The sequence below is a fragment of the Gallus gallus genome, assembly GCF_016699485.2.
Source record: "Gallus gallus isolate bGalGal1 chromosome 36 unlocalized genomic scaffold, bGalGal1.mat.broiler.GRCg7b 36_unloc2, whole genome shotgun sequence".
Classification (NCBI taxonomy): domain Eukaryota; kingdom Metazoa; phylum Chordata; class Aves; order Galliformes; family Phasianidae; genus Gallus; species Gallus gallus.
The window spans coordinates 116432-135931 of NW_024095962.1; the positions used below are offsets into that span (position 1 = coordinate 116432).

The following is a 19500-nucleotide window of genomic DNA, read 5'->3' on the forward strand; positions in this document are numbered from 1 at the left end:
CTATCTATAGCCCCTATGGGACACAATGGGGTATCTATGGGGGATCTATGGGGCAGCTATGGGGCAGCTGTGGGGTCCGTACCGCGGAAGTACCCCCCGAAGGAGCCCTGCTTGTGGTCCAGCACACACTATGGGGCAGCCATGGCCTATCTATGGCCTATCTATAGCCCCTATGGGACACAATGGGGTATCTATGGGGGATCTATGGGGCAGCTATGGGGCAGGCTGTGGGTCCGTACCGCGGAAAGTACCCCCGAAGGAGCCCTGCTTGTGGTCCAGCACACACTATGGGGCAGCCATGGCCTATCTTGCCTTATGGCCTATCTATAGCCCCTATGGGACACAATGGGGTATCTATGGGGGATCTATGGGGCAGCTATGGGGCAGCTGTGGGTCCGTACCGCGGAAGTACCCCCCGAAGGAGCCCTGCTTGTGGTCCAGCACACACTATGGGGCAGCCATGGCCTATCTATGGCCTATCTATAGCCCCTATGGGACACAATGGGGTATCTTATGGGGGATCTATGGGGCAGCTATGGGGCAGCTGTGGGTCCGTACCGCGGAAGTACCCCCCGAAAGGAGCCCTGCTTGTGGTCCAGCACACACTATGGGGCAGCCATGGCCTATCTATGGCCTATCTATGGCCTATCTATAGCCCCTATGGGACACAATGGGGTATCTATGGGGGATCTATGGGGCAGCTATGGGGCAGCTGTGGGTCCGTACCGCGGAAGTACCCCCCGAAGGAGCCCTGCTTGTGGTCCAGCACACACTATGGGGCAGCCATGGCCTATCTATGGCCTATCTATAGCCCCTATGGGACACAATGGGGTATCTATGGGGGATCTATGGGGCAGCTATGGGGCAGCTGTGGGTCCGTACCGCGGAAGTACCCCCCGAAGGAGCCCTGCTTGTGGTCCAGCACACACTATGGGGCAGCCATGGCCTATCTATGGCCTATCTATAGCCCCTATGGGACACAATGGGGTATCTATGGGGGATCTATGGGGCAGCTATGGGGCAGCTGTGGGTCCGTACCGCGGAAGTACCCCCCGAAGGAGCCCTGCTTGTGGTCCAGCACACACTATGGGGCAGCCATGGCCTATCTATGGCCTATCTATAGCCCCTATGGGACACAATGGGGTATCTATGGGGGATCTATGGGGCAGCTATGGGGCAGCTGTGGGTCCGTACCGCGGAAGTACCCCCCGAAGGAGCCCTGCTTGTGGTCCAGCACACACTATGGGGCAGCCATTGGCCTATCTATGGCCTATCTATAGCCCCTATGGGACACAATGGGGTATCTATGGGGGATCTATGGGGCAGCTATGGGGCAGCTGTGGGTCCGTACCGCGGAAGTACCCCCCGAAGGAGCCCTGCTTGTGGTCCAGCACACACTATGGGGCAGCCATGGCCTATCTATGGCCTATCTATGGCCTATCTATAGCCCCTATGGGACACAATGGGGTATCTATGGGGGATCTATGGGGCAGCTATGGGGCAGCTGTGGGTCCGTACCGCGGAAGTACCCCCCGAAGGAGCCCTGCTTGTGGTCCAGCACACACTATGGGGCAGCCATGGCCTATCTATGGCCTATCTATAGCCCCTATGGGACACAATGGGGTATCTATGGGGGATCTATGGGGCAGCTATGGGGCAGCTGTGGGTCCGTACCGCGGAAGTACCCCCCGAAGGAGCCCTGCTTGTGGTCCAGCACACACTATGGGGCAGCCATGGCCTATCTATGGCCTATCTATAGCCCCTATGGGACACAATGGGGTATCTATGGGGGATCTATGGGGCAGCTATGGGGCAGCTGTGGGTCCGTACCGCGGAAGTACCCCCCGAAGGAGCCCTGCTTGTGGTCCAGCACACACTATGGGGCAGCCATGGCCTATCTATGGCCTATCTATGGCCTATCTATAGCCCCTATGGGACACAATGGGGTATCTATGGGGGATCTATGGGGCAGCTATGGGGCAGCTGTGGGTCCGTACCGCGGAAGTACCCCCCGAAGGAGCCCTGCTTGTGGTCCAGCACACACTATGGGGCAGCCATGGCTATCTATGGCCTATCTATGGCCTATCTATAGCCCCTATGGGACACAATGGGGTATCTATGGGGGATCTATGGGGCAGCTATGGGGCAGCTGTGGGTCCGTACCGCGGAAGTACCCCCCGAAGGAGCCCTGCTTGTGGTCCAGCACACACTATGGGGCAGCCATGGCCTATCTATGGCCTATCTATGCCTATCTATAGCCCCTATGGGACACAATGGGGTATCTATGGGGGATCTATGGGGCAGCTATGGGCAGCTGTGGGTCCGTACCGCGGAAGTACCCCCCGAAGGAGCCCTGCTTGTGGTCCAGCACACACTATGGGGCAGCCATGGCCTATCTATGGCCTATCTATGCCTATCTATAGCCCCTATGGGACACAATGGGGTATCTATGGGGATCTATGGGGCAGCTATGGGGCAGCTGTGGGTCCGTACCGCGGAAGTACCCCCCGAAGGAGCCCTGCTTGTGGTCCAGCACAACGCTATGGGGCAGCCATGGCCTATCTATGGCCTATATGGCCTTATAGCCCCTATGGGACACAATGGGGTATCTATGGGGGATCTATGGGGCAGCTATGGGGCAGCTGTGGTCCGTACCGCGGAAGTACCCCCCGAAGGAGCCCTGCTTGTGGTCCAGCAGCACACTATGGGGCAGCCATGGCCTATCTATGGCCTATCTATGGCCTATCTATAGCCCCTATGGGACACAATGGGGTATCTATGGGGGATCTATGGGGCAGCTATGGGGCAGCTGTGGGTCCGTACCGCGGAAGTACCCCCCGAAGGAGCCCTGCTTGTGGTCCAGCACACACTATGGGGCAGCCATGGCCTATCTATGGCCTATCTATAGCCCCTATGGGACACAATGGGGTATCTATGGGGGATCTATGGGGCAGCTATGGGGCAGCTGTGGGTCCGTACCGCGGAAGTACCCCCCGAAGGAGCCCTGCTTGTGGTCCAGCACACACTATGGGGCAGCCATGGCCTATCTATGGCCTATGCATCTATAGCCCCTATGGGACACAATGGGGTATCTATGGGGGGATCTATGGGGCAGCTATGGGGCAGCTGTGGGTCCGTACCGCGGAAGTACCCCCCGAAGGAGCCCTGCTTGTGGTCCAGCACACACTATGGGGCAGCCATGGCCTATCTATGGCCTATCTATAGCCCCTATGGGACACAATGGGGTATCTATGGGGGATCTATGGGGCAGCTATGGGGCAGCTGTGGGTCCGTACCGCGGAAGTACCCCCCGAAGGAGCCCTGCTTGTGGTCCAGCACACACTATGGGGCAGCCATGGCCTATCTATGGCCTATCTATAGCCCCTATGGGACACAATGGGGTATCTATGGGGGATCTATGGGGCAGCTATGGGGCAGCTGTGGGTCCGTACCGCGGAAGTACCCCCCGAAGGAGCCCTGCTTGTGGTCCAGCACACACTATGGGGCAGCCATGGCCTATCTATGGCCTATCATCTATAGCCCCTATGGGACACAATGGGGTATCTATGGGGGATCTATGGGGCAGCTATGGGGCAGCTGTGGGTCCGTACCGCGGAAGTACCCCCCGAAGGAGCCCTGCTTGTGGTCCAGCACACACTATGGGGCAGCCATGGCCTATCTATGGCCTATCTATAGCCCCTATGGGACACAATGGGGTATCTATGGGGGATCTATGGGGCAGCTATGGGGCAGCTGTGGGTCCGTACCGCGGAAGTACCCCCCGAAGGAGCCCTGCTTGTGGTCCAGCACACACTATGGGGCAGCCATGGCCTATCTATGGCCTATCTATAGCCCCTATGGGACACAATGGGGTATCTATGGGGGATCTATGGGGCAGCTATGGGGCAGCTGTGGGTCCGTACCGCGGAAGTACCCCCGAAGGAGCCCTGCTTGTGGTCCAGCACACACTATGGGGCAGCCATGGCCTATCTATGGCCTATCTATGGCCTATCTATAGCCCCTATGGGACACAATGGGGTATCTATGGGGGATCTATGGGGCAGCTATGGGGCAGCTGTGGGTCCGTACCGCGGAAGTACCCCCCGAAGGAGCCCTGCTTGTGGTCCAGCACACACTATGGGGCAGCCATGGCCTATCTATGGCCTATCTATAGCCCCTATGGGACACAATGGGGTATCTATGGGGGATCTATGGGGCAGCTATGGGGCAGCTGTGGGTCCGTACCGCGGAAGTACCCCCCGAAGGAGCCCTGCTTGTGGTCCAGCACACACTATGGGGCAGCCATGGCCTATCTATGGCCTATCTATGGCCTATCTATAGCCCCTATGGGACACAATGGGGTATCTATGGGGGATCTATGGGGCAGCTATGGGGCAGCTGTGGGTCCGTACCGCGGAAGTACCCCCCGAAGGAGCCCTGCTTGTGGTCCAGCACACACTATGGGGCAGCCATGGCCTATCTATGGCCTATCTATAGCCCCTATGGGACACAATGGGGTATCTATGGGGGATCTATGGGGCAGCTATGGGGCAGCTGTGGGTCCGTACCGCGGAAGTACCCCCCGAAGGAGCCCTGCTTGTGGTCCAGCACACACTATGGGGCAGCCATGGCCTATCTATGGCCTATCTATGGCCTATCTATAGCCCCTATGGGACACAATGGGGTATCTATGGGGGATCTATGGGGCAGCTATGGGGCAGCTGTGGGTCCGTACCGCGGAAGTACCCCCCGAAGGAGCCCTGCTTGTGGTCCAGCACACACTATGGGGCAGCCATGGCCTATCTATGGCCTATCTATAGCCCCTATGGGACACAATGGGGTATCTATGGGGGATCTATGGGGCAGCTATGGGGCAGCTGTGGGTCCGTACCGCGGAAGTACCCCCCGAAGGAGCCCTGCTTGTGGTCCAGCACACACTATGGGGCAGCCATGGCCTATCTATGGCCTATCTATGGCCTATCTATAGCCCCTATGGGACACAATGGGGTATCTATGGGGGATCTATGGGGCAGCTATGGGGCAGCTGTGGGTCCGTACCGCGGAAGTACCCCCCGAAGGAGCCCTGCTTGTGGTCCAGCACGCGCTCGTTGTTCTCCACGAGGGCTCCGAGTTTCTCTGCCAGCTGCAGGGCCAAATTCTGCTGCGCCGTCGGCTCCGTGCGGTGCATCATCACCGTCTGCGTCGGCTGGTCCAGAGACGCCTATGGGGCACACAGCGATGACGGGACCCATAGCGACCCATAGCGACCCATAGCGACCCATAGGGACACACAGAGACCCATAGCGACCCCATAGCGACCCCCAGTCCCCCCAGAGCGACCCATAGCGGCCTCATAGGGAGCCACAGAGACCCATAGCGACACAGAGATCCCATAGAGACCCATAGCGACCCCATAGAGACCCCCAGCCCCCCTATAGCGACCCATAGAGACCCCATAGTGACCCCATAGGGACCCACAGAGACCCATAGCGACACAGAGATCCCATAGAGACCCATAGCGACCCCATAGAGACCCCCAGCCCCCCTATAGCGACCCATAGAGACCCCATAGTGACCCATAGAGACCCCATAGCGACCCATAGAGACCCCATAGGGACCCACAGAGACCCATAGCGACCCCATAGCGACCCCCAGTCCCCCCATAGCGACCCATAGAGACCCCATAGAGACCCCATAGCGACCCATATCGACCCCATAGGGACCCACAGAGACCCATAGTGACCCCATAGCGACCCCCAGTCCCCCCATAGCGACCCATAGAGACCTCATAGTGACTCCATAGGGACCCACAAGCCCCCATAGTGACCCATAGAGACCCCATAGCGACCCATAGCGACCCCATAGGGACCCACAGAGACCCACAAGACCCCATAGTGACCCATAGAGACCCCATAGCGACCCCATAGGGACCCACAGAGACCCATAGCGACCCCATAGCGACCCCCAGTCCCCCCATAGCGACCCATAGAGACCCCATAGTGACCCCATAGGGACCCACAAGCCCCCATAGTGACCCATAGAGACCCCATAGTGACCCATAGCGACCCATAGGGACACATAGGGACACATAGAGACACATAGAGAGGCATTGGGACACATAGGGACCCATAGGAACACATAGGGACCCATAGGGACACATAGGGACCCATAGATGTCCATAGGGACCCATAGGGACCCACAGAGAGGCATTGGGACCCATAGGGACACATAGGGACCCATAGCGACCCATAGCGACCCATAGAGACACATAGAGACACATAGGGACACATAGGGACCCATAGGGACTCATTGGGACACATAGGGACCCATAGGGACACATAGCGACGCCTATGGGGCGCACACAGCGCTGACGGGACCCATAGCGACCCATAGGGACACATAGGGACCCATAGGGACACATAGGGACCCACAGAGAGGCATTGGGACCCATAGGGACACATTGGGACCCATAGGGACACATAGATGTCCATAGGGACCCATAGGGACACATAGAGAGGCATTGGGACCCATAGGGACACATAGGGACACATAGGGACACATAGCGACGCCTATGGGGCACACAGCGCTGACGGGACCCATAGCGACCCATAGCGACCCATAGGGACCCACAGAGACCCATAGCGACCCCATAGGGACCCACAAGCCCCCATAGCGACCCATAGAGACCCCATAGTGACCCCATAGGGACCCACAAGCCCCCATAGTGACCCATAGAGACCCCATAGTGACCCATAGCAACCCCATAGGGACCCACAGAGACCCATAGTGATCCCATAACGACCTCCAGTCCCCCCACAGCGACCCATAGAGACCCCATAGTGACCCCATAGGGACCCACAAGACCCCATAGTGACCCATAGAGACCCCATAGCGACCCATATCGACCCCATAGGGACCCACAGAGACCCATAGCGACCCCATAGCGACCCCCAGTCCCCCCATAGCGACCCATAGAGACCCCATAGTGACTCCACAGGGATCCACAAGCCCGCATAGTGACCCATAGAGACCCCATAGCGACCCATAGCGACCCCATAGGGACCCACAGAGACCCACAAGACCCCATAGTGACCCAAAGAGACCCCATAGCGACCCCATAGGGACCCACAGAGACCCATAGCGACCCCATAGCGACCCCCAGTCCCCCCAGAGCGACCCATAGCGGTCTCATAGGGAGCCACAGAGACCCATAGCGACACAGAGATCCCATAGAGACCCATAGTGACCCCATAGAGAACCCTAGCCCCCCTATAGCGACCCATAGAGACCCCACAGTGATCCCCAGTCCCCCCATAGCGACCCATAGAGACACCATAGTGACCCCATAGGGACCCACAAGCCCCCATAGTGACCCATAGAGACCCCATAGCGACCCATAGCGACCCCATAGGGACCCAGAGAGACCCCCAAGACCCCATAGTGACCCATAGAGACCCCATAGCGACCCCATAGGGACCCACAGAGACCCATAGCGACCCCATAGCGACCCCCAGTCCCCCCATAGCGACCCATAGAGACCCCATAGTGACCCCATAGGGACCCACAAGCCCCCATAATGACCCATAGAGACCCCATAGCGACCCCATATGGACCCACAGAGACCCATAGCGACCCCATAGCGACCCCCAGTCCCCCCATAGCGACCCATAGAGACCCCATAGTGACCCCATAGGGACCCACAAGCCCCCATAGTGACCCATAGAGACCCCATAGCGACCCATAGCGACCCCATAGGGACCCAGAGAGACCCACAAGACCCCATAGTGACCCATAGAGACCCCATAGCGACCCCATAGGGACACACAGAGACCCATAGCGACCCCATAGCGACCCCCAGTCCCCCCAGAGCGACCCATAGCGGCCTCATAGGGAGCCACAGAGACCCATAGCGACACAGAGATCCCATAGAGACCCATAGCGACCCCATAGAGAACCCTAGCCCCCCTATAGCGACCCATAGAGACCCCATAGCAACCCACAGCAACCCCATAGGGACCCACAGAGACCCATAGCGACCCCATAGCGACCCCCAGCCCCCCTCCCGCCCCACGCACCATGAGCTCCTCGTTAATGATCATCTTGCTAATGATGCTGTGCACCGTGGGCAGGTCCAGCTGGAACATGGCCGCCAGGATCTCCATGCTGTGGGGCAGGGGGGGTCATTGTGGGGCAGGGGGGTCAATGGGGGGTAGGGGGGGTGCTGTGGGGCAGGGGGTTCAATGGGGGGTGGGGGTGGGGTTGCTGTGGGGCAGGGGGGTCACTGTGGGGCAGGGGGTCATTGTGGGGCAGAGGGGGATCGCTGTGGGGCAGGGGGGTCATTGTGGGGTAGGGGGAGTGCTGTGGGGCAGGGGGGTCATTGTGGGGCAGGAGGACCTGGAAGTGGGGCAGGAGGACCTTGCTGTGGGGCAGGGGGGTCATTGTGGGGTAGGGGGGGTGCTGTGGGGCAGGGAGGTCAATGGGGGTGGAGGGGGATTGCTGTGGGGCAGGGGGGTCATTGTGGGGCAGGAGGACCTGGAAGTGGGGCAGGAGGACCTTGCTGTGGGGCAGGAGGACCTGGAAGTGGGGCAGTGGGGGGCGCTGTGGGGCAGGAGGACCTGGAAGTGGGGTGGGAGGGGTCACCATGGGGCAGGAGGACCTGGAAGTGGGGCAGGAGGACCTCGCTGTGGGGCAGGAGGACTTGGAAGTGGGGTGGGGGGGGGGTCACCCCAGCTCTGGGGTCTCTATGGGGCAGCTATGGGGCAGCTGTTGGGTCTCTATGGGACAGCTATGGGGTAGCTGTGGGGTCTCTATGGGGCAGCTGTGGGGTCTCTATGGGGCAGCTATGGGGCAGCTATGGGGTCTCTATGGGGCAGCTGTGGGGCAGCTGTGGGGTCTCTATGGGACAGCTATGGGGTCTCTATGGGGCAGCTATAGGATCTCTATAGGATCTCAATGGGGCAACTCTGGGGTCTCTATGGGGCAGCTATGGGGCAGCTGTGGGGTCTCTATGGGGCAGCTATGGGCTCTCTATGGGGCAGCTGTGGGGCAGCCCCACCTGATGGAGTCGTAGACGCTGCTGTAGGTGAAGAGATACGTCCGCAGGGACTCCTCCTGGATCTTCCTGCACACACAGCGCCCCATAACTTCTGCCCCATAGCGCCCCACAACCCCCCCATAGCCCCCCATGCCCCCCCACAACCACCCCATAACCCCCCATAAACCCCATATCCCCCCATAACCACCCCATACCCCCCCATAACCGCCCCATATCGCCCCATAACCACCTCCCGGGACCCCATATCCCCCCGTATCCCCACTCCAGGCCCCCGTACCCACCCCATAACCACCCCATAGCCCCCATAACCCCCCATATCCCCCCAGAACCACCCCATACCCCCCCATGTCCCCCCATATCCCCACTCCAGGACCCCATCTCCCCCCATAACCACCCCATACCCCCCCCATACCCCCCCATGTCCCCCCATATCCCCACTCCAGGACCCCATATCCCCCCATAACCACCCCATACCCCCCCCATACCCCCCCCATAACCCCCCCAAAACCACCCCATACCCCCCCATAACCACCCCATACCCCCCCATATCCCCCCATATCCCCACTCCAGGACCCCATATCCCCCCATTACCACCCCACACCCCCCCATAACCCCCCCTATCCCCCCACACCCCCCCATATCCCCCATATCCCCATTCCAGGACCCCATACCCCCCCATATCCCCACTCCAGGCCCCCATATCCCCCCATAACCACCCCATACCCCCCCCATACCCCCCCATATCCCCCCATATCCCCACTCCAGGACCCCATATCCCCCCATAACCACCCCATACCCCCCCCATACCGCCCCATACCCCCCCATATCCCCATTCCAGGACCCCATACCCCCCCATAGCCCCCCCATATCCCCCCTATCCCCCCATACCCCCCCATATCCCCCATATCCCCACTCCAAGACTCCATATCCCCCCCGTACCCCCCCCATACCGCCCCATATCCCCCCATAACCACCCCATACCCCCCCATAACCACCCCATACCCCCCCATATCCCCACTCCAGGACCCCATATCCCCCCATAAACACCCCATACCCCCCCATACCCCCCCATATCCCCATTCCAGGACCCCATACCCCCCCCCTACCCCCCCCATACCGCCCCATATCCCCCCATAACCACCCCATACCCCCCCATATCCCCCCATATCCCCACTCCAAGACCCCATATCCCCCCCCTACCCCCCCCATACCGCCCCATATCCCCCCATAACCACCCCATACCCCCCTATATCCCCCCATATCCCCACTCCAAGACCCCATATCCCCCCCCTACCCCCCCCATACCGCCCCATATCCCCCCATAACCACCCCATACCCCCCCATATCCCCCCATATCCCCACTCCAAGACCCCATATCCCCCCCCTACCCCCCCCATACCGCCCCATATCCCCCCATAACCACCCCATATCCCCCCATAACCACCCCATACCCCCCCATATCCCCCCCATATCCCCACTCCAGGACCCCATATCCCCCCCCTACCCCCCCCATACCGCCCCATATCCCCCCATAACCACCCCATATCCCCCATATCCCCATTCCAGGACCCCATATCCCCCCCCTACCCCCCCCATACCCCCCCATATCCCCATTCCAGGACCCCATATCCCCCCATAACCACCCCATACCCCCCCATATCCCCACTCTAGGACCCCATACCCCCCCATATCCCCCCATAACCACCCCATACCCCCCCATATCCCCCCATATCCCCACTCCAGGACCCCATATCCCCCCATAACCACCCCATACCCCCCCATACCCCCCCATATCCCCATTCCAGGACCCCATATCCCCCCATACCCCCCCATATCCCCCATATCCCCATTCCAGGACCCCATATCCCCCCATAACCCCCCCAAAACCACCCCATACCCCCCCATAACCACCCCATACCCCCCCATATCCCCCCATATCCCCACTCCAAGACCCCATATCCCCCCCCTACCCCCCATACCGCCCCATAGGACGCACCGGACCAGCATGGCGCGCACTTTGTCGGCCTCGGGGAAGAGGTCCCACACTTTGCCGTTCATTTTCTCGTTGACGATGAAGCGGTGGCAGCTCCGCCAGTCGCCCGTCTTCATCGCCTTCGACGCCGCCACCACGTGCTCACGCATCGACTCCGGGGGGCCTGGGGGGCAATGGGGCAGCCCCATAGCGCCACGGGTGGGGCAGCCCCATAGGGAGCCATTGGGACCCATTGGGAGCCATAGGCAGCCATTGGGACCCATAGAAACCCATAGGGAGCCATTGGGACCCAGAGGAAGGCATTGGGACCCAGAGGGACCCATAGGGAGGCACTGGGATACATTGGGAGGCATTGGGACCCATAGGGAGCCATTGGGACCCATAGGGAGCCATTGGGACCCATAGGGAGGCGTTGGGACCCATAGGGAGCCGTTGGGACCCATAGGGACCCATAGGGAGCCATTGGGACCCATAGGGAGCCATTGAGACCCATAGGGAGCCATTGGGACCCATAGGAAGGCACTGGGACCCATAGGGAGCCATTGGGACCCATAGGGAGGCGTTGGGGGGCATTGGGACCCATAGGGAGCCATTGGGACCCATAAGGAGGCATTGGGACCCATAGGGAGGCACTGGGAGGCATTGGGACCCATAGGGAGCCATAGAGACCCATAGGGAGCCATTGGGAGGCATTGGGACCCATAGGGAGCCATAGAGTGGGAGCTATGGGGATGGACGGGGGGGTATGGGGTGCAGTGCTCACGCATCGACTCCGGGGGGCCTGGGGGGCAATGGGGCAGCCCCATAGCGCCACGGGTGGGGCAGCCCCATAGGGAGCCATTGGGACCCATTGGGAGCCATTGGGAGGCATTGGGACCCAGAGGGAGCCATAGGGAGGCACTGGGAGCCATAGGGAGCCATTGGGACCCATAGGGACCCATAGGGAGTCACTGGGGGGCATTTGGACCCATTGGGAGCCATTGGGACCCATAGGGAGTCATTGGGGGGCATTGGGACCCATAGGGAGCCATTGGGACCCATAGGGAGTCATTGGGGGGCATTGGGACCCATAAGGAGTCATTGGGACCCATAGGGAGGCACTGGGACCCATAGGGAGGCATTGGGATACATTGGGAGGCATTGGGAGCCATTGGGACCCATAAGGAGGCATTGGGACCCATAGGGACCCATAGGGAGGCATTGGGACCCATAGGGCGGCATTGGGACCCATAGGGAGGCACTGGGACCCATAGGGAGTCATTGGGGGGCATTGGGACCTATAGGGAGCCATTGGGACCCATAAGGAGTCATTGGGACCCATAGGGAAGCATTGGGGCACATAGGGAAGCATTGGGACACATAGGGAGCCATAGAGACCCATAGGGAGCCATTGGGAGGCATTGGGACCCATAGGGAGCCATAGAGTGGGAGCTATGGGGATGGACGGGGGGGTATGGGGTGCAGTGCTCACGCATCGACTCGGGGGGGCCTGGGGGGCAGTGGGGCAGCCCCATAGAGCCACGGGTGGGGCAGCCCCATAGGGAGCCATTGGGACCCATTGGGAGCCATTGGGAGGCATTGGGACCCAGAGGGAGCCATAGGGACCCATAGAGACTCATAGGGAGCCATTGGGAGCCATACAGAGGGAGCTAAGGGGATGGATGGGGGGCCTGGGGGGCAGTGGGGCAGCCCCATAGCGCCACGGGCCCATAGGGAGCCATTGGGACCCATAGGGAGGCATTGGGACCCATAGGGCGGCATTGGGATCCATAGGGAGGCATTGGGAGGCATTGGGACCCATAGGGCGGCATTGGGATCCATAGGGAGGCATTGGGAGGCATTGGGACCCATAGGGAGGTGTTGGGACCCATAGGGAGGCATTGGGACCCATTGGGAGCCATTGGGATACATTGGGAGGCATTGGGAGCCATTGGGACCCATTGGGAGGCATTGGGACCCATAGGGACCCATAGGGAGCCATTGGGACCCATAGGGCGGCATTGGGACCCATACGGAGGCACTGGGACCCATAGGGAGTCATTGGGGGGCATTGGGACCCATAGGGAGCCATTGGGACCCATTGGGAGGCATTGGGACCCATAGGGAGGCACTGGGAGGCATTGGGACCCATAGGGAGCCATAGAGACCCATAGGGAGCCATTGGGAGGCATTGGGACCCATAGGGAGCCATAGAGTGGGAGCTATGGGGATGGACGGGGGGGTATGGGGTGCAGTGCTCACGCATCGACTTGGGGGGGCCTGGGGGGCAATGGGGCAGCCCCATAGGGAGCCATTGGGACCCATTGGGACCCAGAGGGAGCCATAGGGAGGCATTGGGAGCCATAGGGAGCCATTGGGACCCATAGGGACCCATAGGGAGTCATTGGGGGGGCATTGGGACCCATAGGGAGCCATTGGGACCCATAGGGAGTCATTGGGGGGCATTGGGACCCATAAGGAGTCATTGGGACCCATAGGGAGGCCCTGGGACCCATAGGGAGCCATTGGGAGCCATACAGAGGGAGCTAAGGAGATGGATGGGGGGCCTGGGGGGCAGTGGGGCAGCCCCATAGCGCCACGGGTGGGGCAGCCCCATAGGGAGCCATTGGGACCCATTGGGACACATAGGGAGCCATAGAAACCCATAGGGAGGCACTGGGATACATTGGGAGCCATTGGGACACATAAGGAGGCATTGGGATACATTGGGAGGCATTGGGAGCCATAGGGAGGCATTGGGACCCATAGGGAGGCGTTGGGACCCATAGGGAGTCATTGGGACCCATAGGGAGTCATTGGGACCCACAGGGAGCCATTGGGACCCATAGGGAGGCACTGGGACCCATAGAAAGCCATTGGGAGCCATAGAGACCCATAGGCAGCCATTGGGGCCCACAAAGAGCCGTTGGGAGCCATAGGGAGTCATTGGGACCCATAGATATCCATACAGACCCATAGCGAACGCTGATATTTCTATGATACATCTATGGTACCTCCACAGAACTCTATGGTACCTCCACAGAACTCTATGGTACCTCCACAGAACTCTATGGTACCTCCACAGAACTCTATGGTACCTCCACAGAACTCTATGGTACCTCCACAGAACTCTATGGTACCTCCACAGAACTCTATGGTACCTCCACGGAACTCTATGGTATCTCCATGGAACTCTATGGTACCTCCATAGAGCTCTATGGCACCTCCACAGAACTCTATGGTACCTCCGTAGAACTCTATGGTACCTCCACGGAACTCTATGGTTCCTCCATAGAACTCTATGGTACCTCCACAGAACTCTATGGTACCTCCGTAGAACTCTATGGTACCTCCAGGGGACTCTATGGACCTCCATGGGACTCTACGGTACCTCCACAGAACTCTATGGTACCTCCATAGAGCTCTATGGTACCTCCGTAGAACTCTATGGTACCTCCACAGAACTCTATGGTACCTCCAGGGGCCTCCATGGTACCTCCAGGGGACTCTATGGTACCTCCGTAGAACTCTATGGTACCTCCAGAGGACTCTATGGTACCTCCAGGGGACTCTATGGACCTCCATGGGACTCTATGGTACCTCCATAGAGCTCTATGGCACCTCCACAGAACTCTATGGTACCTCCATAGGACAGCCTATGGGACAGCTATGGGGTCTCTATGGGGCAGCCATGGGGCAGCTATGGGGCAGCTATGGGGCAGCTATGGGCTCTCTATGGGCTCTCTATGAGGCACCCATGGGCTCTCTAAGGCCTCTCTATGGGCTCCCTATGGGCTCTCTATGGGCTCCCTATGGGATCCCTATGGGGTCCCTATGGGGCAGCTATGGGGCAGCTGTGGGCTCTCTATGGGGCAGCTATGGGCTCTCTATGGGGCAGCTATGGGGCAGCTATGGCCTCTCTATGGGCTCCCTATGAGGCACCCATGGGCTCTCTAAGGCCTCTCTATGGGCTCCCTATGGGCTCTCTATGGGCTCCCTATGGGATCCCTATGGGCTCTCTATGGGGCAGCTATGGGACAGCTATGGGCTCTCTATGGGGCAGCTATGGGCTCTCTATGGGGCAGCTATGGGGCAGCTATGGGCTCTCTATGGGGCACCCATGGGCTCTCTAAGGCCTCTCTATGGGCTCCCTATGGGCTCTCTATGGGCTCCCTATGGGATCCCTATGGGCTCTCTATGGGGCAGCTATGGGCTCTCTATGGGGCAGCTATGGGACAGCTATGGGCTCTCTATGGGGCAGCTATGGGGCAGCTATGGGCTCTCTATGGGCTCCCTATGAGGCACCCATGGGCTCTCTAAGGCCTCTCTATGGGCTCCCTATGGGCTCTCTATGGGCTCCCTATGGGATCCCTATGGGCTCTCTATGGGGCAGCTATGGGACAGCTATGGGGTCTCTATGGGGCAGCTATGGGGCAGCTATGGGCTCTCTATGGGCTCTCTATGGGCTCCCTATGAGGCACCCATGGGGTCCCTATGGGATCTCTATGGGCTCCCTATGGGGTCCCTATGGGGCAGCTATGGGGCAGCTATGGGGCAGCTGTGGGGCAGGCCGTACCCAGCAGGGGCTGCCGCTCGCCGACGCGCAGCTGATGGTGGAACTGTTTGCTGATCATACGGCGCCGGGCGTCGAATTCGTGGGCCGCCATGTAGGGGATCTCCAGCAGCATGGCCGCCACCAGGTACACGCACTCCAGCAGCTCCAGGTTGATGTGCATGTGGAACGGCACCTGGCGCCGCTTCTCCACCTGGGGGAGGGGTCAGGGGTCACGGGGTCAGAGGTCACGGGGTCACGTGGGGTCAGGGGTCACGGGTCAGGTGGGGTTCTGGGGGTCCGATGGGGTCCTATGGGGGTACAGCAGCTCCAGGAGGGGAGGAAGGCACGTGGGGTCAGTGGTCACGTGGTCAGGGGTCACATGGTCAGGGGTCACATGGTCAGGGGTCACGTGGTCAGGTGGGGTTATGGGGGTCCTATGGGGCCCATGGGGGGATTATGGGGGTCCTATGGGGTCTATTGGGGGGTTATGGGGGTCCTATGGGGCCGATGGGGGGGTTATGGGGGTCCTATGGGGTCTATTGGGGGGTTATGGGGTTCTATGGGGGGGTTATGGGGGTCCTATGGGGGTACAGCAGCTCCAGGTGGGGAGGAAGGCACGTGGGGTCAGGGGTCACGTGGGGTCAGGGGTCACATGGTCAGGGGTCACATGGTCAGAGGTCACGTGGTCAGGGGTCACGTGGTCAGGAGGGGTTATGGGGGTCCTAGGGGGTCAGGTGGGGTTATGGGGGACCTATGGGATCTATTGGGGGGTTATGGGGGTCCTATGGGGTCTATTGGGGGGTTATGGGGGGGTTATGGGGTCTATTGGGGGGTTATGGGGGGCCTATGGGGCCCATGGGGGGGTTATGGGGGTCCTATGGGGTCAGGTGGGGTTATTGGGGTCCTATGGGGTCCATGGGGGGGTTATGGGGGTCCTATGGGGTCTATTGGGGGGTTATGGGGGGGTTATGGGGCCCATGGGGGGGTTATGGGGGTCCTATGGGGTCTATTGGGGGGTAATGGGTGGGTTATGGGGGGTTATGGGGTCCTATGGGGGTCCAGCAGCTCCAGGTTGATGTGCATGTGGAACGGCACCTGGCGCCGCTTCTCCACCTGGGGGAGGGGGTCAGGGGTCACGGGGTCAGGGGTCACGGGGTCAGGGGTCACGGGTCAGGTGGGGTTATGGGGGTCCTATACAGTTAAGCGGGGTTATTGGGGTCCTATAGGGGTACAGCAGCTCCATGTGGAGAGGAAGGCATGTGGGGTTAGAGGTCACGTGGTCAGGGGTCACGTGGTCAGGGGTCACATGGTCAGGGGTCACGTGGTCAGGTGGGGTTATGGGGGGGGTTATGGGGGTCCATGGGGGGGTTATGGGGGTCCTATGGGGTCTATGGGGGGGTTATGGGGGTCCTATGGGGTCTATTGGGGGGTTATGGGGGTCCTATGGGGTCTATGGGGGGGTTATGGGGGTCCTATAGGGGTCTATTGGGGGGTTATGGGGGACCTATGGGGTCTATGGGGGGGTTATGGGGGTCCTATAGGGGTCTATTGGGGGGTTATGGGGGACCTATGGGGTCTATGGGGGGGTTATGGGGGTCCTATGGGGTCTATTGGGGGTTATGGGGTGGTTATGGGGGTCCTATGGGGGTCCAGCAGCTCCAGGTTGATGTGCATGTGGAACGGCACCTGGCGCCGCTTCTCCACCTGGGGGAGGGGTCAGGGGTCACGGGGTCAGGGGTCACGGGGTCAGGGGTCACGGGTCACGTGGGGTTATGGGGGTCCGATGGGGTCCTATGGGGGTACAGCAGCTCCAGGAGGGGAGGAAGGCATGTGGGGTTAGAGGTCACGTGGTCAGGGGTCACGTGGTCAGGGGTCACGTGGTCAGGAGGGGTTATGGGGGTCCTATGGGGCCCATAGGGGGGTTATGGGGGTCCTATGGGGTCCAATGGGGGGGTTATGGGGGTCCTATGGGGTCTATTGGGGGGTTATGGGGGTCCTATGGGGTCCAATGGGGGGTTATGGGGGTCCTATGGGGTCCATGGGGGGGTTATGGGGGTCCTATGGGGCCTATTGGGGGGTTATGGGGGGGTTATGGGGGGTTATGGGGTCCTATGGGGGTCCAGCAGCTCCAGGTTGATGTGCATGTGGAACGGCACCTGGCGCCGCTTCTCCACCTGGGGGAGGGGTCAGGGGTCACGGGGTCAGGGGTCACGGGGTCAGGGGTCACGGGTCAGGTGGGGTTATGGGGGTCCTATGGGGTCCTATGGGGGTACAGCAGCTCCAGGAGGGGAGGAAGGCACGTGGGGTCAGTGGTCACGTGGTCAGGGGTCACGTGGTCAGGGGTCACGTGGTCAGGGGGCACATGCTCAGAGGTCACGTGGTCAGGGGTCACGTGGTCAGGTGGGGTTATGGGGGTCCTATGGGGCCCATGGGGGGGTTATGGGGGTCCTATGGGGTCTACTGGGGGGGTTATGGGGGGGTTATGGGGTTCTATGGGGGGATTATGGGGGTCCTATGGGGTCCAATGGGGGGGTTATGGGGGTCCTATGGGGTCCATGGGGGGGTTATGGGGGTCCTATGGGGTCCATGGGGGGGGTTATGGGGGTCCTATGGGGTCTATTGGGGGGTTATGGGGGTCCTATGGGGCCCATGGGGGGGTTATGGGGGTCCTATGGGGTCCAATGGGGGGGTTATGGGGGTCCTATGGGGTCTATGGGGGGGTTATGGGGGTCCTATGGGGTCTATTGGGGGGTTATGGGGGGGTTATGGGGTTCTATGGGGGGGTTATGGGGGTCCTATGGGGCCCATGGGGGGGTTATGGGGGGGGTTATGGGGGTCCATGGGGGGGTTATGGGGGTCCTATGGGGCCCATGGGGGGGTTATGGGGGTCCTATGGGGTCAGGTGGGGTTATGGGGGACCTATGGGGTCCAATGGGGGGGTTATGGGGGACCTATGGGGTCTATTGGGGGGTTATGGGGTGGTTATGGGGGGTTATGGGGGTCCTATGGGGGTCCAGCAGCTCCAGGTTGATGTGCATGTGGAACGGCACCTGGCGCCGCTTCTCCACCTGGGGGAGGGGTCAGGGGTCACGGGGTCAGGGGTCACGGGGTCAGGGGTCACGGGTCACGTGGGGTTATGGGGGTCCGATGGGGTCCTATGGGGGTACAGCAGCTCCATGTGGAGAGGAAGGCACGTGGGGTTAGAGGTCACGTGGTCAGGGGTCACGTGGTCAGGGGTCACATGGTCAGGGGTCACATGGGGTTATGGGGGTCCTATGGGGTCAGGTGGGGTTATGGGGGTCCTATGGGGTCTATTGGGGGGTTATGGGGGTCCTATGGGGTCTATTGGGGGATTATGGGGGTCCTATGGGGTCTATTGGGGGGGTTATGGGGGACCTATGGGGTCTATTGGGGGATTATGGGGGTCCTATGGGGTCTATTGGGGGGTTATGGGGGGGTTATGGGGTTCTATGGGGGGGTTATGGGGGTCCTATGGGGTCCATGGGGGGGTTATGGGGGGGCTATGGGGTCCATGGGGGGGTTATGGGGGTCCTATGGGGTCCATGGGGGGGGTTATGGGGGTCCTATGGGGTCTATTGGGGGGTTATGGGGTTCTATGGGGGGGTTATGGGGGTCCTATGGGGGTACAGCAGCTCCAGGTGGGGAGGAAGGCACGTGGGGTCAGGGGTCACGTGGGGTCAGGGGTCACATGGTCAGGGGTCACGTGGTCAGGGGTCACGTGGTCAGGTGGGGTTATGGGGGTCCTATGGGGTCAATGGTGGGATTATGGGGGGGTTATGGGGGTCCTATGGGGTCAGGTGGGGTTATGGGGGTCCTATGGGGTCAGGTGGGGTTAGTGGGGTCCTATGGGGTCCATGGGGGGGTTATGGGGGTCCTATGGGGCCTATTGGGGGGTTA

General features: G+C 60.5%; 1 protein-coding gene across 1 annotated transcript in view; it reads right to left on the reverse strand.

Annotated features, from left to right (window-relative positions):
* The window catches only part of LOC121108729 (eukaryotic translation initiation factor 3 subunit C-like), a gene marked incomplete at its 5' end in the record, with an annotated part of 27453 nt that extends 8803 nt beyond the window's left edge, over positions 1 to 18650 (reverse strand). Inside the window, 9 exons of the mRNA XM_040656841.2 lie at positions 5059 to 5221; positions 8076 to 8163; positions 9056 to 9121; positions 11052 to 11211; positions 15604 to 15793; positions 16678 to 16695; positions 17269 to 17286; positions 17739 to 17756; positions 18633 to 18650. Of these exons, the coding sequence (XP_040512775.2) occupies positions 5059 to 5221; positions 8076 to 8163; positions 9056 to 9121; positions 11052 to 11211; positions 15604 to 15793; positions 16678 to 16695; positions 17269 to 17286; positions 17739 to 17756; positions 18633 to 18650 (739 nt within the window). The remainder of the gene's footprint in view (positions 1 to 5058; positions 5222 to 8075; positions 8164 to 9055; positions 9122 to 11051; positions 11212 to 15603; positions 15794 to 16677; positions 16696 to 17268; positions 17287 to 17738; positions 17757 to 18632) is intronic.
* Positions 18651 to 19500: the final 850 nt, after the last annotated feature.